This window comes from Paralichthys olivaceus, chromosome 21, assembly GCF_024713975.1.
Source record: "Paralichthys olivaceus isolate ysfri-2021 chromosome 21, ASM2471397v2, whole genome shotgun sequence".
Classification (NCBI taxonomy): Eukaryota; Metazoa; Chordata; class Actinopteri; order Pleuronectiformes; family Paralichthyidae; genus Paralichthys; species Paralichthys olivaceus.
In genome coordinates, this window is record NC_091113.1 from 1,543,767 (window position 1) to 1,566,597 (window position 22,831).

General features: G+C 45.0%; 3 protein-coding genes across 5 annotated transcripts; 2 read left to right on the forward strand and 1 right to left on the reverse strand.

The window, feature by feature from the left end:
* On the forward strand, positions 1-4,658 carry ghrhr2 (growth hormone releasing hormone receptor 2). Its single transcript, XM_020109901.2, has 13 exons — positions 1-1,265; positions 1,510-1,615; positions 1,693-1,800; positions 1,915-2,024; positions 2,111-2,208; positions 2,308-2,440; positions 2,650-2,803; positions 2,885-2,945; positions 3,019-3,085; positions 3,205-3,296; positions 3,384-3,513; positions 3,863-3,904; positions 3,993-4,658. Exons 1-13 carry the CDS (start codon positions 1,200-1,202, stop codon positions 4,083-4,085), a joined length of 1,260 nt encoding a protein of 419 aa, XP_019965460.2. The 5' UTR covers positions 1-1,199; the 3' UTR covers positions 4,086-4,658.
* Positions 4,659-4,811: 153 nt separating this feature from the next.
* LOC109644504 (S-adenosylmethionine synthase) lies at positions 4,812-9,276 on the forward strand. Its single transcript, XM_020109900.2, has 9 exons — positions 4,812-5,058; positions 6,159-6,236; positions 6,424-6,546; positions 6,636-6,748; positions 6,964-7,107; positions 7,652-7,870; positions 8,140-8,322; positions 8,432-8,565; positions 8,648-9,276. Exons 1-9 carry the CDS (start codon positions 4,968-4,970, stop codon positions 8,748-8,750), a joined length of 1,188 nt encoding a protein of 395 aa, XP_019965459.1. The 5' UTR covers positions 4,812-4,967; the 3' UTR covers positions 8,751-9,276.
* Positions 9,277-9,532: 256 nt separating this feature from the next.
* On the reverse strand, positions 9,533-21,195 carry LOC109641854 (transmembrane protein 150A-like). Of its 3 annotated transcripts, XR_011239706.1 has the most exons (9): positions 20,867-21,195; positions 19,991-20,131; positions 18,644-18,691; positions 17,225-17,311; positions 16,110-16,177; positions 14,299-14,426; positions 13,611-13,795; positions 13,033-13,174; positions 11,081-11,215 (listed from the first exon to the last, which is right to left on the reverse strand). XR_011239706.1 is itself a non-coding variant. In XM_069517494.1 (8 exons), the coding sequence occupies exons 2-8, from the start codon at positions 20,053-20,055 to the stop codon at positions 10,245-10,247; spliced, it is 822 nt and encodes a 273-aa protein (XP_069373595.1). In that variant the 5' UTR covers positions 20,056-20,131; positions 20,867-21,195; the 3' UTR covers positions 9,533-10,244. The 3 variants fall into 3 exon arrangements, 1 of the variants encoding a protein (XP_069373595.1); XM_069517494.1 differs by lacking the exons at positions 13,033-13,174; positions 13,611-13,795 and adding an exon at positions 9,533-10,492 and having other exon boundaries at positions 11,038-11,215; XR_011239705.1 differs by having other exon boundaries at positions 13,033-13,795.
* Between the last annotated feature and the right edge of the window lie 1,636 nt (positions 21,196-22,831).

A 22,831-nucleotide genomic window follows, 5' to 3' on the forward strand; every position in this document is an offset into this window, starting at 1 on the left:
TTCAGCATCCCCTTCAACAAATCTGACCGTCAATAATTCCACTGCTGTTTTCCGGAGCTGAACAGTTTCTCGACTTAGTGTCAAAGTTGGCGCCGAGTTTGTGATGGAGGCCGGTGGAGGGGCAGCGACACAAGGGGCGCAGTGTTCAGGCCACTGTGCGATGTGCCAAGACTCGAACACACTGATCTGTTACTGTCGCCTCTCACACGGGACGTTTTAACCTCAAAGACAAGAACGATGAGTAAAAGTAAAAGACTTGAGAACGACCATGAACACAGTGTCGCTCCAAACAGCAGTTTGATGTCGTTATTACATTTGATTCAGACCAACACAGAATCAAAGATGAACTAATGATGAACTTTCATTAAAACTTTTAGAAGAAAGACACAGACACGGACACAGACACAGACACAGACAGACACAGGAGAAAATGACTGTGAACAAAACAACACTGGCTGAACTTGAGGAATCAAACACTAGGGGGAGACATTCTCTCACAGTCGGTGTCACTTCTAAGTTGCAGACACAGATAAAGAATGATGAGCTGCACAAAACGACTTTCGACAAACAATCTAACTTTACAACAGACAGACTGACAGACTGGGAGGAAAAGGAATAAACTGTCTTTAATGTCTGAAGCCAGAAAAATCCGTCTCACGACTAATGAATCAAAATGCACTTTGGAATAATTCAAACTTTATTGTACAAGTTTTAACAGGACAAAGATTTGATCTGTAGCAAATTCAAACCCAGGATAATAAAAAAGAGGTTTCTAACAGGACGTGTCTCCTGCTGAGCTGCAGCTTTACGTGATCTATTCTCCTCACTTGATTTTCACAGCATGGGTTGTTTCCCTCTTTGAATATTACATGTGCTCTCCTGCTGAGGGACGAGTCAGTTATATAAATATATAAATATATGTGAACGTACAAACAAGACCTGCACAATAAAATCACACGAACACGTTGCATCCAGATGTTCTGGTCTCGAGGAGCGTGTGTCAGCAGAGACCGAGAGGTTTTCATGTAAAGTTGGTACGAAGCTGCTCAGGTGACCTCGAGCTTCCAGAAGAGAAACCAGGTCAGAGAACGCTGCACATCGAGCTGCTCACGGATCCTGAGGTGCTCGGATGTTTGGCTGGAAACTGGATTAAAATCTCGGACAGAAAACTCGGTTGAAATCAGCTCAGTTTGCAATGAATGTTTGAAACAATGGACTTCTTTCTATCTGCTGCTGTTTGTATCCTGATCGTCACACGACACACGGTGAGTTTCTGAGTTTTAAAAAGAAATGATTGATATAAAATGTGGCACAAAACCAAAATGAGCCTTTTTATTTATGGGTTTGTCTCCACATGTGTAGTTTTCACAGTCGAGAGAGAAAATCACAGAGGATCTGTAATAACAGAGTGAAATAATACTGAAGTGGTGATTGATTGATTGATTGATTGATTGACTGATTGATTGATTGATTGATGAGTGAATGAGGATTTGTGTATTTTTCTGTCAGGTCAGTTCGACTCATCCAGATTGTTCCATCGTTCTTCACCTGCTGAAGAAGGAAAACGAGTGTAGAGTCAAAATCCAGAACCTTCCCAGCAGGAATGAAACTGCAGGTGACCGTTAGTCTGAAGAACACGATGTGTAATATTGTGTGTTTGTGTGTTTCTCAGCTGTTAAACTTGTGTCGCAGGTTGTGTGACGGAGTGGGACGGACTGAGTTGTTGGCCGACTGCGTCTGAGGGGGACAATGTCTCCGTCCAATGTCCTCAGCTGCTGCTGAAGCCTGAAACTCCTCCAGGTAAATTATCATCACATCATCACGTCCACTGACGATTTAGATTTTAAGATGTAGTTATATTATGAATAATGTTTTGGCTGAATGTCGTGATTATTCAGTTTGTCTTGTTGTCAGTTCTCATCAGCAGGACGTGCACAGTCCGAGGGTGGAGCGAACCAAAGCCTCCATATTACGAAGCCTGCGTCTCCGAGTCTGATGAGCAGGATGAAGAGATGATCAGAGAGGTAGAGAAGACGATCATTCTCTTCATCTGAAGTCAGGAAGCAGAACATTTGGTCTGAGTGATCAAATATTTCATGTTTCGCTCCAGAAAAATTACTTCGACACCCTGAGGTGGATCTACAGCGTTGGTTACGGAGCGTCTCTGGCTGCGCTCCTCGTCGCTGTGCTGCTCTTCTGCTTCTTCAGGTTGGTCCTGACGATGATGAAGACGATGATGAAGATGATGTTTCTGTGCTGGTTCAGTGTCCCCCCCCCTCCCCCTCAGTGTTGTCCTCTGTCTCGCAGGAAGCTGCTCTGCACTCGCAACTGCATCCACCTCAACCTGTTTGTGACCTTCATGCTCCGGAGTCTCGCTGTGTTCGTCAAAGATGCTGTGTTGTTCTCCGACAAGAGCACGGACCACTGCACCGTGTCCACAGTGAGACAAGATCTTCATCACCTGACAGGGATTTTAGAACAGAGGACAAGAATGTGTCTGTTCACCAGTTGACAGGAAACAGGAAACAGGATATGGTTTTGCCTGTGTTTGTGCTCCATAGCCATATTTTCGAGAACTTGGTTAACTTCCAGAACGTTCTCCACCGTGAACCAGAATAAACTGTGAATTTCTCCTTTGCGTGATTTCAGCTCTGGTGCAAAGCGGCCGTGACCTTCTTCCACTTCTGTGTGTCGTCCAACTTCTCCTGGCTGCTGGTGGAGGGTCTGTACCTGCAGACGCTGCTGATCTTCACCTTCACTCAGACCAGGAGGCTCTTCAGGATCTACGCCGTCATCGGCTGGGGTACGCTGCCAGTTCCCGTCGTGTTCGTTCACCCCCGTGCTCGTCTTTATTCCGCTCCTCACCGAGGATTTGATTTCACAGGTTCTCCGACAGCTACGATTTTAATCTGGGCGCTGCTGAAAAAACAGCTCCACAACGAAGGGTGAGCAAAAATGGAAATTCAAACATTGACGGTTTCTTCTATTAAAAGGTGACGCAGGCTTTGGTGTTTGCAGGTGTTGGGACGACCTGGAGAGCAGCTTGTGGTGGATAATAAAGATTCCCATCCTGCTCTCCATCTTTGTAAGAAACCTCAGTTTATATTCAGTTCACAAACTTTACAGCCCCTGACTCCTCCTCTTATCCTTGGAGGTTGATTCTCCAAAACAAACATGGCCTCTGTGACATGTGACCCACTGCAGATCAACTTCCTCATCTTCCTGAACATCAGCAGAATCATCGTTCAGAAGACGAAGGCCCCGAACGTGAACCAAAGTGAAACACAACTCTGCAGGTAACACAAGATTATTATTGTCCGACAGACGGACTCGTCTCATCTGCGTCTCTGAGCCTCCTGTCGTCTGCCCCTCCCCCCGAGCAGGAGACTCCTTCACTCCACTCTGCTCCTCATCCCTCTGTTCGGAGTTCACTACGTGGTGTTCGCCCTGTTCCCCGAACACGTCAGCGTCGGACCTCGACTCTACCTGGAGTTAGTGTTAGGCTCCTTCCAGGTGACGGATCCATCACAGCACACATCGCTCAAAGTCTGTTATTCAAAGGTCACTAATTTAGTACTGATCGATTTACTCTAAAGACCAACTGATCAATAAAACATTCAAATCTGATTAAATCAATGATTAAGAATAATCATTACCTGCTGATTGGTGAAACACCTTCACACCTTTCAGAGCTCGGGCCGATTTCACAGACTGACTAACCGATGAAAACATTAGAGCTGCACATACAATTATTCTCTTTATGAATTAACCAGCTGATTATCAAGGATTAATAACTGTCCACCGATCGATCAATCAACTGATAATCAAACTGATTTACTTCATGTTTTTCATGTGGTCACAGGGTTTCATTGTTGCCGTGTTGTACTGTTTTCTCAACGGAGAGGTGAGACAAGTTTTAACACAGAACAAGTTCACTCTCTCATGTGTTGAGTTAAAATGATCGGGGTTAATGTGTCGTCATTGTCCTCCAGGTCCAGAATGAAATCCAGAGCTTGATGAGAAGCTGCAGATCAGGGACGAACACTAACGTCGTGAATCTGCCGACACAAGAAGACGTCCCTTAAATTCCAAAACAAACCAACTCACCGTTCTTTCACGTTTTGTATTGACTTGTTTACTCTGAACAGTTTAGTCTGATTCATGTCAGTGTGATTTCACTCTCGTGTCGATATTAAATGATCCGATAAGTTTTCTTTAGAGATCGTGATCATCACTAAACTAAACTCACCGAGGATGTGACGGATTTATTTCACTTTATATTTCACAGGTTTCTATTTTCCAGTGCTTCTGCAAAATGCATCTAGAGATTTACAGTTTGATTTGTTGATAAAGTGACATGTGACCCTCATTCTATCTCCTGTCTGGTGTCACACGTTCTCTGTAAAACACTGAATTACAATGCTAAGAAAATAAATGAATAAATACATGATTACGTCCATTTGCTGTTTGAGCTGTTTACCACCGGACCTGGTGGACAGACGCAGCACAGACCTCTGGGCCCCTCAGGCAGGAATGAATCTATGGAGGAACTTCACGATGAAACCGATGCTCTGTCCGATTAACTGAGAAAAATGACTTTGGCCACCAGAGGATCTTGAGTTTGAGAAGTTCATCCAGCACAGGAGGAGTTAAACAACGGCCCCCAACATGGAGAGAGGGATCCCTCCCTCCTCTTTTCTCTGCTCTGAATGGTCTAAACCCCCGGGTTCACATGGCTCCCTCCCCCCCGAGTGTGTGTGTATGTTGTCCTAGCCTTATATAGTCCAGCGTGATCCGCCTGCTCTGCCTTGGGACTGTGAGATTAGAACGCAGCCAAAGTCTAGTGCACCAATCTGTCTGTCTTTGTCCTGTTTGGATAAGAAACGCCTCGTGTGCTGAAGCAGCTTCACTCCTGCCACGTCCGCCCAGCTCACCCCACGTCAGGCAGCTCCGAGAGGGACACGAGAATGAACGGCATAATCAATGGAAACTGCAACTACGACCATCAGGAGGGGTCCTTCATGTTTACCTCCGAGTCGGTGGGAGAGGGACATCCTGGTGAGTTGGACGTCCTCTCCCCTGCAGCTGATGCAGGAGACGTGGTCATTGTGCGCTCAAACACGTTCATGTTCCAGTGATCATCGATGACTTTGAGGAATGTGCAGAATCCAGAGTGGTGCTGGTCACACACCAGTGGTTTAGAGCCATTTGTATTATTTGGGTGCAACAGTGAAGTCTTTAGTTTAGAGAATTTAAACCAAGCAACCACAAAGTTTCTCCGTTTCACTCTGTCACAAATAAATCGGCTTTATTCCCTAAACGTCAACTGAATGTTTTGAGCAGAGATAAAATACAAAAGCACCTGTTGTTTATTTGTGGATCCAGCAGTGAAGTTCTCAGGCGTGTTTCATGTCCAGCATTCTCTCACTCGTATCTCTGGTTTGGTCTCCTCCTCCTGAGGGAAACTCTTACGTTGCTAAAAGCTTCACTACGTCCACCAGCTGCCGTCTGACTCAGTCTGTTGTTTGGAGCTGAGCAGCTTTTTACGGCTCTTTAGATTCGATCTGAACACATGAACAACGTGCTGCAGGTTCCGATGATGATTCTCAATGAACGACCTCCACATCTCCTCATTCGATCATGATGTTAAAGCATCAACTAACTAATTAAAAACCAAACACGTGATAAGAACGACCTTACTGCAGCCAGCCACCAGGAGGCGGTAACATTTTTGTTTCACTTGTTGGGAGCTCACACGTCGAGTCCTAAAAACCTGACGTGACCTGAACCGAGCTGAAGAAGTATTTAAACTTTTAAATGAGAGCTCGAGAAGTGAGACTGGTTGATGACAGCTCGGGCGACGCTTTGATGGTGCGATGGAGTTCACCGTGCACCGTGGCACACTGGCACCGCTCCGGGACGGGGCACCGGGCCAAAGCTATTCATAGGCCTGCAGCTCCTAATAGGACGGATGTGTAGTATCACTGAAATGTGATATTTTCAGGCCGTGTGCAGATGAGGAACCGACCTGTACAGTAGAAGGTCACAGGAGGACGCAGCCTTCTATGTCAAGAGCTTGAGATGATAATAATAATATTATGATTCTGTGCGATACAAATAAACTCAACGACGCTGATATTAATGAAAATCCTTTTCAGATAAGATCTGCGATCAGATCAGTGACGCTGTGCTGGACGCTCACCTGAAGCAGGACCCCGACGCCAAAGTGGCCTGTGGTGAGTAACATAACTGAGGTTCCTCAGTAAATCTGTGGTAATATTGTTTTTAGGGTTTAGGAAAAGGTTCACTTCTGTTATTCGCTTCTTATTAAAGTTAACGTTGATTCGTACCATGGCCCCTTATTTTCATTTGACGTTCGTCAGGACTGTCCCATAAGCAATGTAACGTCCTGTCTTCAAACAGAGACGGTGTGCAAGACAGGCATGGTGCTGCTTTGTGGCGAGATCACGTCCCGCGCCAACGTGGACTACCAGAGAGTGGTGAGAGACACCATCCAACATATCGGTTATGACAACTCAGCGAAAGGTGAAGTATAAAAAGCACAAACCTTTGGACTGATACCGGTTGACAGACAGTTTGATTTCAGTCCTGGTCCTTTGCTCCTCTCTCTTCAGGCTTTGATTATAAGACCTGTAATGTGCTGGTGGCCCTCGAGCAGCAGTCCCCTGATATCGCACAGGGAGTTCATATCGATCGTCTTGAGAGCGACATCGGAGCTGGAGACCAGGTTTAGATACAACACAACAACAAATCATTTTATATTTGTGTTCTGCAGAATCTACGGTCACAAACTCACATTGCTTCCAGCTGAACTTCAGACGGAGCCAGATAACAAAACCAGAAGTCATGTAAACTCTGAGTTGATGCATTGAGTGGAACAAACAGGACAAAGACCTCGATGACAACACGTTAGTTTGAATGCGACTCTCTCTGTGTGGACAGGGTCTGATGTTTGGATACGCCACAGACGAGACAGAGGAGTGCATGCCTCTCACCATCATCCTCGCACACAAGCTCAACGCCAAGATGGCCGACCTGAGACGAACCGGGGAAGTTCCCTGGCTGCAGCCGGACTCCAAGACGCAGGTGGGATCAAAAAACACGGAATTCAAATGGCCACAGAGGTCACTTAAAAAAACAATTATTCATATTGGTCACATGTTTGGAAATCACAAAAGGCAAAAAAGGACCAGAACGAATCTTGGGTCTCGTGGTTTGAAGGGAGGAAGTCCAGCAGCTGGTTCTCTCTGTGTTTACAGTGAATACTTTACTCTCTAGTATGTGGGACAGAGATCGTAGAGTCCAGAATGTGCTTACCAGCAGACACTGACCGGAGCGAGCTGGTATGCATCATCTGAGCCGCGAGACGCCTTCCCAATTACACCATCAGCATGTGCACTAGACACATCATTCTGTATTGAGTTCACGACACACGAGGCTCGAGCAAACCTACGATTAAAAGCTCAGACGTGAAAAGAGGGTTGTCGCTACATGTGGGGACATTAACAGCATTTCTTGAGTTACGTTTTATGGATTAAAGTTTTAATCAACAGAAATACAGTGACGTATCTCCTATAAGTACAAGTATCTCCAGTAAATAGGCTGAATACTTCCCTCCATCCCCGTCAAGGTGACAGTTCATTATACCCAGGAAAACGGTGCCGTGATCCCCAAGAGGGTCCACACCGTGGTGATCTCAGTGCAGCACGACGACTACGTGAGTCTGGAGGAGCAGAAGAACGTTCTGAAGGAGAAAGTCATCAAGGCGGTCGTCCCTGCAAGGTACCTGGACGAGAACACCGTCTATCACCTGCAGCCCAGCGGACGCTTTGTGATCGGTGGACCGCAGGTAAAGGGCTTCGGGTTGTAACAGCTAATTGTTGTGCTTTAAAATGTTTTTTAACATTTATCCCAGAGTTTTAATGACGTAAGCCTCGAGTCAAAGTGTTTCTCTTCTCCATGCAGCTTTGAAGGTGGTAAAATTTTGCTACAAGGCGAAAGTCGACGGCAAAGACTTAATATAAATCTGCAATTTTAAACCAGTGACGATTCAGGAGTTTCTACTTTCTCACTTTAAATAAAGGAGGATTTCTAAAGCTGTGTAATCTGCTGCTGCAGGGTGATGCTGGAGTGACGGGCAGGAAGATCATCGTCGACACATACGGAGGCTGGGGGGCCCACGGCGGGGGGGCCTTCTCTGGGAAGGACTACACCAAAGTGGACCGCTCGGCTGCGTACGCTGCCCGCTGGGTGGCAAAGTCTCTGGTGAAGGCCAAACTGTGCAGGAGGGTCCTGGTGCAGGTGAGAAGGTTCTTCAACATTTGTTGGGGATCATCTGTTTCTCTGGAGGTCGGACAGAAACACAGATTCCTCCGGGGCGTCGTCGGTGATCCTCTGTGTGTGTTTGCAGGTTGCGTATGCGATCGGAGTCGCTCACCCTCTGTCCATCTCCGTGTTCACGTTCGGCTCCTCACAGAAGAGCGAGACGGAGCTGCTGCACATCGTCAATAAAAACTTTGATCTCAGACCCGGTGTCATCGTCAGGTCATTAAAGTTGACGTTGTTGAGCCAAACTTTGAAGGTTCTATTCATCTGAACGTGTTTCTAACTGATGTTTGGTCTTCAGGGACCTGGACCTGAAGAGACCCATCTACCAGAAGACGGCCTGTTACGGACACTTTGGCAGGAAGGACTTTCCCTGGGAAACCCCAAAGAACCTCAACTTCTAGTGTGTCTGTGTACCAGTGTATGAGTGTGTGTGTTGGGGTATGCGTGTGTTTGTGTGTTATAGATAGCGACCCTCGTGCTCCTGTAACCCAGTAGGAGGAAGGCAGCTGCCAGCGGACCAGGGAGGGGACGGGACGGGTCAGGGTGGGGGTGCAGATAACCTCTGGTCATTGGACGAGAGTACGAGGATTGTCGCCCTTCAATGGCTACAAGAACTACAAGTGAGCTGTTTGGTATTTTCGTCCCGTACATGCACGTGCTCGGTCACGTGCTGTTCGCGGCTATTTGGCTTTTCAGTCCGAAGTTAAGGGAATGACCAAATTTTGTAGGAGAACAGCCATTGATACTTCAGCAGAGACGTTCAGAACCACGACGATGCCTTAACCACAATCACTAATACACACTTTTGTATTTTTGTATGACTGATACTGTGATACTGTGCCTGAGTGTCCGCAGGTTTAGACGTGACACCGGGTGAGGACGAAGCCTTCAGAGATTTTGAACAAACAATAAAGACTGTGAAGCTTTTGTTTCAGTCTCCGTCTTTTGTTTTCCGGCCTGAAATCAAATGACGATTAACGTTTCATATATTTGATGACAAAACTTAAATTTCATCAAGACCTGCAGACGCTAAAAAAACCTAAAGTTAAAATACGAGACATGATGCAAAGACGTATCGAACAAAGTCAAAGATCCAGAGAAAACTGAAATTACCCAATTTCTCAGGAATCATCAGTAATTCTTGAATTATAGAAACTAGATTGATTGTTCAATAATAAAACACTTTAACAACAGAGAGTTTAATGTACAGTAAAATAATAAAACACAAAATAATCACATTATATTTTTCCCCATTTGCTTTAATTTCTTTTTTGTTGGATATAGAATGCTAAGCTTTATAAAATAAATCAAAATATAATCAAATATTGCATCTCGACGTCCTCGTCTATAGTTTGGTCCCATTAAAGCTGAAAATGAAGTAAAACAAAATATACAACAGAGCTTATTGTGAGTCAACTACTCAAGTACTTTAAAAATAAAGAAAACGTCGAACATCTTTTAAAGGTGACGACAAAACACAAAATCATTATTCTCGTCCATCTATTGTCGAAGGTTTCTGGAAAACTTCACCTGACCGCTGAGGTAAAGACTGAAAGCTGATGATGTAACAAAACTTCCTGAGAGGGAACAGTAATGAGCTCGAAGTGTGAGCGACTGAACGTTCACGATGTCGCTGACGCCGCTGCGCTCGGACGTGAGCGGCGACGGAGGCACTTTCAGGACGTTCAGGCTGATGAACTTCAGCCGAGAGCTCAGGTTGTTACGTCACGAGAATTAAAACCAACACAGAACTGTCTCTTTGGCCTTTGAGTTCAGAGGCACTTATTTTACTGTGCAACGTTTTGCAGCATAACTTTGGAGGTGTGGCTTTGTGCAACGGTGAGTGTGGTGGTGCAGGAGTCCTCCAGGGGGCGCAGACACACCCCACAGTCCAGTTATAGGATGGATAAACTCTCTGGCTGATGGTGGTTGGCCCCCCCGCCCACCTCGGCCTTGTGCTCCGAGGCGGAGAAGCTCTGGGCTCCAGCCCCTCGGGACAGGACCATCAGGGTGTCGCCCGACATGCCCCCGAACTCGAAGGCGAACGTCCCGTAGAACAACATGATGAGCATGCAGTAGAGCCACTCAAAGATGGCGGAGGCGTGCTGCAGGGCGAAGCTCTCCTGGCAGAAGAACACTCCACCTGGTGGGGGGGGGGGTTAAGGAGAACGACGGCTGCAGGAAGTGGGAGGAGAGATTCGATCCACACACCTGCAGGAGGTGAGATCTTAACTGGTGAGTTCTTAGAGCTAGAATCTATTTTTCAGGATGAATAAGTTTGAACAGTGAAACTTGTTGGTTTTGATGTTCGCTCTTCGTTGTGCATGTTTCCACCTCACGACCACGCCCACATTCACACAGTTAGACATGAAGACAAACCGTCACATGTTTCAGCTGCTCGCACACAGGGATGTAAAGCTGCCTGTTCTCCAGCAGGGGGCCACGTAACACATCACAATTCAAAAGCGTCAACCTCTTTCTGGAGACTGAGAATAAAAATATGAGAATCACAAGTTACAAAAAGCTGTGGAAAGAAAAAATTCTTCAAACTTGAAACTGCTCAGTTAAATATATTTTTTATATAAAATAAACAACAAATATTTATTGATGTAAAGTACTTATATACAAAGATAAAACAGCGTGCTTCAGTTCAGAAGTTGTCGTCAGTATGAACAGACGGAAGGATACTGAGCACCAGGGCGATCAGAGCGAGCAGCGCCATCCCCACACGCACGTGTCCCACTCGGTACTCGTCCTGCGTCTTGGCCAGTCTGTAGGTCAGAGCCGACTGCAGACACACAAACAACATGCTGCACGGGAAGACCACGCCGGCGCCGACGTAGTGCAGCACTTTGGCAAAATCCACCTGATAAACAAAATAAACACGTGACAGAGTTAAAATATTGGTTCTGTTCAAGCTGCAGAGTGATTCTAGATTCAAGTAATGAAGTGATCAACGAACTGACTCACACAAGTCTCAAATCTCAAATCTACAAAACGTGGAAACAGGATCATCTGCTAACAACACAGGGTTCATGTTGACCTCACAGCGGCACTCTGGGTAATCGCTGTGTTACAATACATTCTGACAAAGGATGTGAGAGGACAGGACAAGCTGCTCCAGGAAAATATAAAAGACGAGACGCTGAACGACAGAGGACATGTGTGATCTCACACACACAGACACACACACACACACACACAGCTGGCAGGATGATAACATGCAGTTCAGTAAATGACAGGTTTGTTGTATCACAGGAGACGTCGCAGCTGTTTCAAGAAGCTCAGCTGCAGAGAAAGAGACAAAGACGATTTCTTAAAATGTTTTGACACTAGACTCATCAGAGTCTCCGTCCACATCAGCAGGACAGAAACGTGAGGACGCTGCAGCTCTGCCAGAACGTAAACTGCTTCATGTCAACTTGAGAAGAACAGCAACAAATCTTTAAAGAAAAACAAAAGCATCTTAAGAAGAAAATGTAAAAATCTATTTCATTAGTTTCTTTAAACCAGATTCAAACCAGAACCAGGAATTATTATTATTATGGAATGAGACGACTGATCCATCTGAGGGGGAATAAAGGTTCAACATTCTTCTTCCTCCTGTGGTTCGAATCCTCACTGACTGAGGCCACAATGAATTCTTATTGAAAACATACTTCAGACGTAACAAAGCCTCAGTGACTCTCGTCTCTGTCGCCTCCTTCTCCTCCAGAACTCCCCCAAGCTCAACATCATCACATCCTCCTCCAGATGTAAACATCGGCCCGTGTGTGAGCGCCGCTTTTCAATCACTGAGCAGATGTGGTGTCAGAGCGGCGCACGTTTACACCGCACATCCACCGCTCCAGGTTTACGCTGAGCAGAACACTGGTTCATTATGTAAGATCGAGCAGGGAGGAGGGCACCGCAGCCAATCAGAAGAGGGGGCCCCGGAGGGTGAACGGCCCCCGAAATTCAGCTGAGGGGCCCGAGCAGACCACACACACACACACACACACACACGTGACTGAGGACAAGCACTTAGCTCCGATGGTTGTTACATCACACACAGGAAACACACACGGTCGCTGGTGGAAGACGGACATTTTACTTAATATCAGATTTCTATTCATCAGGTGGAAATTTGGATTTGAGATTTTGGATTTGGCCTTAAAGCTTAAAATTGGACTGAATAACTTTTATTTGAGTTCATCAGATAAGTGCTACACGAATAAAGTTATTGAATATATAATTACACTTGGTATTATAGTGTCAACTGAAAAGTTAAAGACATGTCAATGTTGTTCACAAATAGTTTCGTTGTTGTTTGTTTTGAGTATAAGTAGAAAAAGTGTAAAATGACTGCTCAACTCATTAGTCTCACAAGACACCGTGAGGTGATGACACAAGAAGAAGAAGAAGAAGAAGAAGAAGAAGAAGAAGAAGAAGAAGAAGAAGAAGAAGAGGAAGAAGAAGAAGAAGAAGACAGATGTAAACAAGGCAGATTTCAAAAGACATGTCTGAAGCCTCTGAAACACAGAGTCTGTTTTGTGTGTAAGTGCAGTAAAGTAAAATGTTTCCTTCATGTACTTGGATTCGCCCCAACGCTGCACACGTCCGAACACGTTTCACTGTTAATTTTAAACACTCCACACATTCCTGGAAGAAACCCAGTCCGTTCATGTTCAGCAGCTGATTTACCTCAGTCTGCACCTGAGGCCATGAAAACTGTCGTGTGCATCTCATCCCGACTGTGGCGAGCAGGAGCACGACGCCGCTCTGCCTCAGAGACGCCGCCAGACGATTTCCAGACAATCGAACGGAGCATCGGAGGAAACGTTTGCTGAGAGACAGAAGGAGACACACGTGCTCTCAGGAGACGGCCTTCAAGATGGATTATCCTCCATTACAGGTTTAATCCAGCAGATTAGTCCGACTATAAAAGACTTAATCTGATTAATTCAATTTGACAAATGTGAATCAGGATGAAATAAGACGTATTTATTCCAGTTGTGGGAAACAGAGCTGATGCACCATTTAAACACTGTGACAGCACGGTGACACGTGATTGGCCAGTGGGCTCCACATGTAGTTCAGGATTCTGATGCCAGTGGAGTTGGTGCTCGTCTAGTTTGCTCTGTTTTATCTGTGCACTGACTTTTTAAAAAGTTTCTGACGTTTCATTTCTTTTCTTCTGGTGAGAAACATCTGTTCCTATGGCGACGGTGGAGAAAACAACAGGACTGATCCTCTGGAGTTTTCTAATCATCACGACTCACTGAAATCTGCACGTCGTCAGAGGTGAGTCGTTTTCGTCCCTGCCCTCCTCTCGGACTAAAGCACAGTGGTGGCGTTGTTATGCGCAGGTAGCGGCACTGCAGATTTTCTCCTTCAGCTCCACGCTACCTCCACTGAGACCCTCCGTCTCCAGTTGCCACGGTGATGACCCATAAATCATCATCATCTAAGGTGGTAGATGCAGAGTTTCTATTACAATGAGAGGTCCGGTGCTTTAAAATATCTTTTTACAGAATAAAATCCATGTGCTGCAACAAAACGTCCCTCTGACTTTTAAAACTGCACCTTGAAGATTCTGCAGGAAACATCAGATAGAAGGGATTTACAAAAAGCCGGAGGTGGTGACAGGAGCGAGAGAACAATTTCTCTCTTTGTGAAATAATACGTTTGGAAATTAAGGAAGAAATGATGTAACTTACACTTTGAAAATGCAGGAGCACGAGTTTCAGTTACTGAGTTTGATTTATTCTAAAGAAAATAATATATATATCATCCAAGTGTCTCACCAAGTTATTAGGAATCAACCTCCTGAGACCGTGAATGTCTGAATGTTTCACCACAGACGGTGGCACGTGTCCTTCTGATAGTCCAGCCAAGTCACTAGTGTCCCTGATCAGTAACCAACCATTCAACTGGACGATGAAGACAAACGGATAATGTTGTGTTTACCTGGAAGTTTCCCACCATGATGAGCCCAGCGGCACAGATCCATCCGGTGGAGAGGCCGGCCATGTTGAGGACACAGTTCTGGTGTCTCTCGATCACGTGAGCGTAACGCAGGAGGCCGATCAGCATCGCTGGGACGACAAGAGACAGAAGTGAGAGAGTGAAGATTGAATACACTCACAACATGGAAGGGGGGGGGGGGTGTTGAGTCACTTTGGTTTCACTTATGGGAGGGGCCATGTCGTCCGTCTTTATCCACAGTCTATGGGTGTTAAAACATGAATTAAATTGTATAAATGGCGGAAACAAAGTTGTCTCCGGTTATCGAGCGGATGAATGGTGAAGCGATGATGGACCCCTGACGTCCGTGAGCGGCTCCATCAAAGCTTCACGCGTCCGTCTGATGCAGTTCACATCTGCTGCTCATCAACTAACGCTGCAGAGAGCGACTGTTTTCATGTTCATGTTGTGAATCCGGCCGTTAACTCAGCGGTCAGTTTGTGATCGTGGAGCGTCCGCGGCGATCAGACGCCATGTTTGGGGTTTTCAGTTTGTTTCAGCGCCTGCAGCTCAGCGAGGGAGAGACTCTGTGATCTGCAGGATCCTCGTCTCCACTCACACCACAGCTACGAGTTCAACAACGGCCTCAGTACTTGTTGCATTTGCAGCCGTATTTTCATTTTTACCTCTTCCTGTTTGACACATGACCTTTGACCCTGGGTTACCATCACTGCCGACTAACATGTGAACACTGACACAGATGTTAGATAACGTGGCTCCCGGCCTGTGTCCGGGTCGTGTGAAGTCGTGGAGGAGGACGGGACAGTCAGAGACGAGTTATGAGATATAAACCACACGCAGAGAAAAGAGCTGAGACAAGTTAACGAGCCTTTTGAACGTCCTCAAAGCTTCTTCTCAGAAAACCTTAAACAACCAGGTGCTCGCTGCCGAGAGGTCGAGACACGGAGCAGCTCCAGTCACGACTCATCACTCACGTTGACGTCTTCCCGTGTTGCACGTCTTCAGTTTCAGACCCAACTCTCATAAGTGAATACATTAGTGCTCAGAATGGTGACCACTCCTTCCCTGCTGAAGTCTCACGTGGACCCCCCCTCTGACATTCTACCAGGGACCCGGCAGGAGAATGTGCAGAGCATCTGACGTTGGAGTTCTCACATACAGAACCTCCAGAACATCTGAAGGAGATTACAACAAATCATGCAAACGACTTCTGCTCGAGCAAAAACAAACTTTCGTTCCTGCAAAACCCACCAAATAATCAAGGTAACGTGGCCACGCCCCCTGCAGCCGCCGCAGAAAACCTCACCTCCGTCTGCAGAGGAAACATTGATGACACCTGTGAGTCCTCCTGGTTTAAAAAGCTCAGCAGACCAAAGCTTGATATGGTAACTTCTTAAGAGACCAAACTCTCAGAACCATGAAAAACCTTTATTTAGAGAAAAGTCTCTACACACCGCGACGATGAACCCGAGCAAACGACTGCAAATAGACGTTTCAGAGCAGATTGGACAACAGTCAGAGCGGAGGAGCTGCCCTCACGGTCACAGGATGAATGTTCCTGGGGCACATGAGTCATAAAAATGCAGCGTTTGTGGCACAGAGTGAATTTTCCGTCGGTGAGAGGAGGGGCAGCTGGATTCAGAGGAGCAGAGACTCGGCTGGAGATGCTACAGCTGAGAAAACAAGTCCTGAGAGAGTCCAGAGTCTGGAGAGCAGCATGTGGAGTGAGTGAAGAATTGAAAAAAAAGCACTGGAGTGATGTTTTATACTGAAAACTCTGCGTGGATACTCACCCATGAAGGAGCCGGTGCTGCAGATGAGGCTGAAAAAGCAGCTTTCAGGTGGCAGCGTTCCACATTTACTGAAATGAAAACAGAGCAGAGGAGAGTTAGAGCCGCCGGCCTCCAGGCTCAGTGGGAGAAAGGTCAATCAAGTTCTTCCATCACTTCCATCACCTCCACTTTTCGCTCTGCAGCAGGAAATGCTTTGTGCAAACGTATAAAGACCTCGTGCGTGCTGAAGTTACTCTGTGGTGTTAAGACTGTGGCTGTTTTCTCCTGGAGAAGCTGCTGAGTGGGGAAACGACTGAGGAGGAGAGACTCGCCGGGAGGTCGAGGAGAGAATGACACCGAGATTTTTATCTGCAGATCAAAAGCTTCAAGAAAAACATCGGACGCTAAGAAGGAGAACAACTGTCGTCAAGGAACGCTGAAGATTTTATTTGTTGAAGAGAGTTTCTCCTTGTTTGCATTTTGCGAGTCAGTGTGGCGACATTTCAAAGAGGATCCAACACACGCACACAAACAAAAGCTCTTCTTCCTGTGGAGGTGAAAAGGTCCTCCTCCCTCCCCCCCACCCCCTGACTGCGAGCCTCAGTCGGGCAAGTGTGGACTCATCGGACGCACGGTGCAGCTGCTCATCCACCAGCAGCTCGGCTGGAGGAGAACATGCATTTAAACAGGTCGTTGTTTGGGTGAAGATCGAATCTGATAAATGATGTGAAGCCTCTGTTCTGTTCTTCAGACCTGGTTTTTAACAGCGAGCTGGTCACGAGTTAACTGGAAACTTTCAGGCTTTGGAGACAGAAATGACGGGTTTCCAGCAGTGAGGTCAGATTACAGTTGCAGACACATGCGGAGACACAATCTGACACCAGGAGTGAACCCGGAGCTTCACCTGTGCTGCAGTTAGCGATTGTTAGAGAAACCACACAACTGTCGTCTTATAAATGAAAACGTTTCAGAGGGCTGTCAACAAACCAGAGGGTTGGAGGTTCAATGCCCCGCTGTCTCCTCGGGCAAGATACCGAAACCCTAAATTACCACTGGTGACTGTTCTGGCAGCGAATGTGGCCGATGAGAAACAAAGTTCTGAACACATTCGGTGAATTTACGGTGTGAACACTGACCTGATGAGCGGAATGTTGTCCAGGGTGCAGCACAGAACAGGGTCCCTCTGTAACACAAGCGGCTCCTCACAGGACTCGTTATAAAGCCTGTAAACACACACACACACACACTTATCTTTATATATATATATATATATATATATTATGTATATTTATAGAGGCGTTACATTGGACAAACACATGGAACTCACTCATCTTTAATTAAGTTTATAAAAGATGATCCAGGTCACATTTGAGCCTCAGTGACTCATAATGAAGCTGTTATGATGCAGGACGAGTTAAAGAAGCAAACGTCTGTTAATGGTTTGAGCATCAACTTTCACTCGTGAGGCTCCGACGCTCGGCTGTAGAAAATTAACCCGCACACAGTTTTAGGTGAAAGGTCATTTAAATAACACGGTGAAATGCTACACGGCACAAACACTGTACGATTTAACTCGAATGACCTGTATGATATTAAATATTCATATAAACTTGGGGACGTTTTGTGAATTTCTTTCTTTTGAGTAATTTAACAAATAGGAATAAAACGTTCTAAACAAAGAAAACGATGCAAAAGAGAACAAACCAGACGTTTTCTCTCTGTTTGAAAATGAACATTTAACCTGAACTAACTCACACGTGTCATTTAAACAGGTTGTTTCAGGTTGAGCAGTCAGTTGGATGTTTTCAGTTCCAGAGAACTGATCTGTTTCTTTTCCAGATCTCACATCCATTCCTTCTTCACACGTCCTCCCATCGTGTCAACATTTGCCCCTGAAGCATTTTATTTTCTTAATGTCCGCTCCCCATCTCGTGACTGTGTTTGAATTAAGGTCGACAGAACTTGGCAGGAAGTGGCGAGCGGGGCTTTCGCTGGTGAAGGTTGAGAAAAGATTCCTGAAGCAGAAATGAGCCTTTTCCTGCAACGGAGCATAAACACGCCGGCTGAGGAGGATTCCCCCGACACACTTGTCACAGCCTCACAGTTTTCACTGTGAGCATCTGTCTGGTGAAGAGAAATTATTCATGATCTGAGAGTTACGCGTAAAAACTCACATCATAGTATTCCTCCAGACATTTCTGCTGTTTGCCAACGGAAAAAATAAGTAAGTTATTGGATATTTATATTGAGCTGATAATTCTGTGATTCATATTATATCATTATTATCTTCTGTAATAATTCTGTGAACTTTCAGGTCTGACAGACTTCCCGAGGGTTTGAAAAACATTTAGCTGGAATCATCGGGATGAAAAGAAGAAGAGGAACGCAGTGTGACATCCTTCAAAAGTAACAGAGTGTGAATGATAAGCGTCAGAGGAACGGACAGAACATTGTGACTCTGTCTTTGTTACGATGTGTGAAAATCAAACGAGTTAACATCATGACTGATATAATAAAAGTGTGTGTGTGTGTGTGTGTGTGTGTGTGTGTCGTACCAGTTGTGCACCGGGCAGACATGCTGGTTGTAAAGGGCCATTGTGTATCTGAAAGGTTAAAGCAGAGAAGAAAAAGTTTAGTGAAGTGTAACCAATTTTATTCAACCACAAAATCACACATCACACGATTTACGCTTGTTTTCTCTCAGTCTCCGTCACGAAGTGTGTGCGCTGGCTGTATTTTAACCTGCGCTCTGACGTCAGAGGAGCCGCTGCTAAACCCGCCGACTATTCAACAAGCACCTGCACAGACGCACAGCCGAGATAATTCATTATACAAGTGCTGCATGAGTCTCAGCGTAGGAGACGAAATGTTCAGGCGGCTCAATACTTCAGTCCAGACAGAATCACAGACCTTCACGGTTCCAACAGGATGAATCTCAAATGTTCTGATCTTTCAATTCTTCCTTGATTCAAAATTGCACCAACTACTGAAAGAAAATTTGCTCCAGACGTTCAGGTCCTCCTGAGAACAACTTTTAAAAACCTCAGTGATCCACTGACGTAACGTCGCTCTACTTGACTACTCCGTAAAACCTTGGAGCAAAAGTAAAACCACAACTTCAAGGTTTAGTTACAGAAATAACAAATCCCCACTCACTGGTGTTTTCACATCTTCTTAAAAGTAAATTCTGGGTATGAAACAGGCTTTTATAAGACTGTAAATAAAGATGGTCAACACCAAATTATCCGGATGCTGCCATCTCACACATTTGGAGCCAGAATCTGTGGTATCAAGGTCCCGCCCATACACAACCTCGACCAATCCAGATCAGAAACATCAACACTTGAACAAACATCAGTCTGATAAGAACCTGAACTGACAGAAAGCATCTTTGATTTTTTTTGTGTTTGGTCCATATCCCATCTGCTAACATGGAGGAGGCGGGTCTCTGACCTATACGAGAAGCTTTAGTGAGTAGAGGGTCACAATCAGACACGTCTGTATGAACAGCAGAGAAAGGACCGACAGCAGAAGTGACACAAATCTCCTCAGAATAAAGTGTCGCAGAGTTTTATGGATTTAAACACACGAGCAGCCGAGTCGCTGTGATGTCACCACACGTTCTTATCTGAAAAACACGTTGTACCACAGATAAGACAAACGAAACAAAGCTGAACAGGAACTGAAACACTGAAGAATGTGTTGACCACTGATACCAGGCGGACACTCGGGAGTTTGACATGAGTGTGTGTGTCGCACACCAGACGAACCAGAAGGAATCTCAAGGACGACGCAACAGAAAACCAAAAAAGGTTCTAATGTTCAGACGACCGCAGACACACAAGTCTCCACAGGACGGAATCATGTGGATGATATTTACATGACAACACAGAGGAACTTACACAAGCCATATCCCAGTGATGGTGAAGACAGGCAGGCTGACAGGAAGGATCATCCACAGAGACATGGTGATCACCTGGAGATCAAACCTACGTCCTGCAGGGGTTTGTTTGTTGACAAGAGGATTCGATGCACAGACGGGGCTGTTTTTATAGAAATGACATAAAGAGACAAATCCTCATATTTGAGAAGCTTTTTAAACTGTGATTTTCTGCTGATTATTTTCTTCCTCTCGATTTAATAAATACTAGAAAACTGTGAAAATGCTGCGTAGGATTCCGACTCGTTAGAATCAACTTGTTTCTAAACAACAAAATAAAACTGAAAGATTCAGATTCACTTTGACTGGAAACAAAGAAAAAGCAGCAAATCTCCTCATTAGAGAAACTGGAGCCAGAGAATTTAGAGCATCTTACTTTGAAAATTGACTCAATTGATTAATTGATTGATTGATTATCAGAGACAGCAGAGAACTGAGTGATTGATTGATTAAATACTCTTTAGACGAGATGCATGTTTCAAGACTAAAATCTTACAACCTAACCCTAAATGTAATGTTGGATATAATATTGTAGTTCTACTTGATAAATGAATTAATTGAATATCAAACATGAAATTAATAAATTTACAAAATACGTATTACAACAATTAAAATACAAGAGAAATAACTTAAAGAAGATATTTAAAGTTCCTTTTTGTTTCCATGTATTTATTCAAAGTCTTAAAACCACGAATTCAACTTGTTAAAAAAGACAAATTCAAGATGAAAGCTCATGAAATAAAACTTGTACTATGACTAACACACTTTATTTCTTGTACTTTATCACATGTAGAACAATTAGAGGAACTTGTGCGTAAAAAATGAAATGTTCTCTCACCTCTCGTTCCTTCTTCAGTTTGTGGAGAGGAAAAGAAAACGCTTCAGTCTCATCTCAGCTCCTCCAGGCTCCAGGAGAAGTTGCGGGACGTGGCTGCGGGTCTGAGCCCCGCACACCGAGCTGCTGCTGCTGCGTTCATGGTCCAGACCTGAGCCGGAGCGACGCGTAACGACGACGCGTTTCCAAGTTTTCATTCATCCCCGCGACGCGCACTCTCCTCCGGCTGCAGCCTGGTTGTTGTAGCCGTGAGGTGGAGAGAGAGAAGCTGGAGTCAGTGACTTCAAACTCCTCCCAGCTCAGACTGTCTCCCCCATCCTCCCCCATCCTTCCCCCATCCTCCCCCATCATCCACACATATACATCCTGTGTATGTGCACGTTATGTCACTGTATATGTGCATATGATGATGCATCATAATACAAACTGCAGTAACATTTCAATGTGTTTCGTGTGGAACTATAACTGTCAGATAAAGAGTAATTGTACTGAGTTACTTAAACAGCAGATGTGAAATGTTTAATTTTAGATTCCGAGAAAAACCAGTTAAACCTTTGAAAGAAAGAGAAAAATTACAATTAAAAGACAAACTCCTTCCATTAGATATATTTCTGCTCTTTAGTTGATGAATTTTAGATGAGAACTATATTTTACCATTTTATGGGTGCACCTGAACGCAGCCTCACGTGTCTCCTCCTGTGCAGATGTTGCGCACAGCTGCTTTCACTTAACTGTGTTTGGCTGGGAAATCAGAGATGTCTGTGGTGAAGCTGACGTTTCCGATGCTCCCGAGGGCCGTGAACGACTCTGACGGAGAGACAGCTGCCACACGAGGGCGCTACACACGTTTTTAATCACACGGAAGTACTTCATCAAAAGTAGAAGTACAATGAACAACTTCATTTTAGATTAGTTTGTTTTCAAGTCACATTTTTCTTGCTTGAAAAGTTTGGCTCAAAATGAAAAGTGATCAAGTACAAGTACGTCATATTTATACTAAAGTAAAGTTTTAGCATCATGGACGGTAATGACGCGATGAGTGTGTAGTTTGTGTAACAGTGTAAATAATTAACTTGTTTGTTGTTAAATGTTTTAAACGTGGGACTGCAGCCATAGTTTTATGTTTTTATCTTGAAAATCCACAGCGGAAGTCTACGTGGTTCTTTATCCGGTGCACTTCGCTCGTGTCTCGGTAACGAACCGCGTCACGCTGCGGGTAAGTTGCGGTTCTGTTCGCTCGCACTTGAACTCATGAACGTAACCTGCGTTTCGTATGTTGTGTGAAATCATTGTGTGTCAGATGAAACGCTCGTAGCAGTCGTAGTTGTGTTGTTTGGTAAAGTTGTGAACTCGCTGCGTTAGCTAGCTGCGTTAGCTAGCTGCGTTAGCTAGCTGCTAACATCTCCTCTGTGGTTCGAGCGGGAAAAGACTTTTCACCAACTTCCCTTTGATTCTGCAGAAACTGTGTGTTCATGTTTGTATGGAGCTCAGTGACGGCTGGCCAGCAGAGGGCGCCAGAGCTATGATCAAGTATTAATGTGTTTTACGCGTGTTGTTTAAACTATAAATAAATGCGTTCAGGACGTACAGTGGAAACGAGGCGAGTAGCCGGTAAGAGGCTGTCGCTGGGGAAGATCCGCGCGTAGCTAAGTAAATTTGGCAAATTAACATCGTGGGAAATATCGCTCGATTGTTAAAGCGCCCGGGTCACTCAGTGTCGGAGGAAGTCAGACGGTACTAGTGACAATGACCCAATTTTTGTTTGTATATAGTTTAACTCATAAGAAATCCACCTGCTTTTATTTTGTGTGTTCAATGTTTTATTGAACTGTGTTTTGCTTCAGATGTGTTATATTCAGTTGTCACCACAAGATGGCAGCCTTGCCTTTATTTCAGTGTTGTATGCAAAAAGGAATTGAATGTAATATGAGGTATTTTTGAATACTGTCGACATAAATAATTGAATTT

What these genes read in the sequence shown, in the direction of transcription:
- ghrhr2 (XM_020109901.2), top strand. Translation starts at nt 1,200, where the DNA reads ATGTTTGAAACAATGGACTTCTTTCTATCTGCTGCTGTTTGTATCCTG. An exon ending in TGATCGTCACACGACACACG is followed by an intron (nt 1,266 to 1,509) that starts GTGAGTTTCTGA and finishes TTTTTCTGTCAG; the next exon opens with GTCAGTTCGACTCATCCAGA. An exon ending in ATGAAGAGATGATCAGAGAG is followed by an intron (nt 2,025 to 2,110) that starts GTAGAGAAGACG and finishes GTTTCGCTCCAG; the next exon opens with AAAAATTACTTCGACACCCT.
- LOC109644504 (XM_020109900.2), top strand. Translation starts at nt 4,968, where the DNA reads ATGAACGGCATAATCAATGGAAACTGCAACTACGACCATCAGGAGGGG. An exon ending in CGACGCCAAAGTGGCCTGTG is followed by an intron (nt 6,237 to 6,423) that starts GTGAGTAACATA and finishes GTCTTCAAACAG; the next exon opens with AGACGGTGTGCAAGACAGGC. An exon ending in TTGTGATCGGTGGACCGCAG is followed by an intron (nt 7,871 to 8,139) that starts GTAAAGGGCTTC and finishes CTGCTGCTGCAG; the next exon opens with GGTGATGCTGGAGTGACGGG.
- LOC109641854 (XM_069517494.1), bottom strand. Translation starts at nt 20,055, where the DNA reads ATGTCTCTGTGGATGATCCTTCCTGTCAGCCTGCCTGTCTTCACCATC. An exon ending in GACAACATTCCGCTCATCAG is followed by an intron (nt 16,178 to 17,224) that starts GTCAGTGTTCAC and finishes TTTTCATTTCAG; the next exon opens with TAAATGTGGAACGCTGCCAC. An exon ending in CAGCACCGGCTCCTTCATGG is followed by an intron (nt 14,427 to 16,109) that starts GTGAGTATCCAC and finishes TTGTCGTCCCAG; the next exon opens with CGATGCTGATCGGCCTCCTG.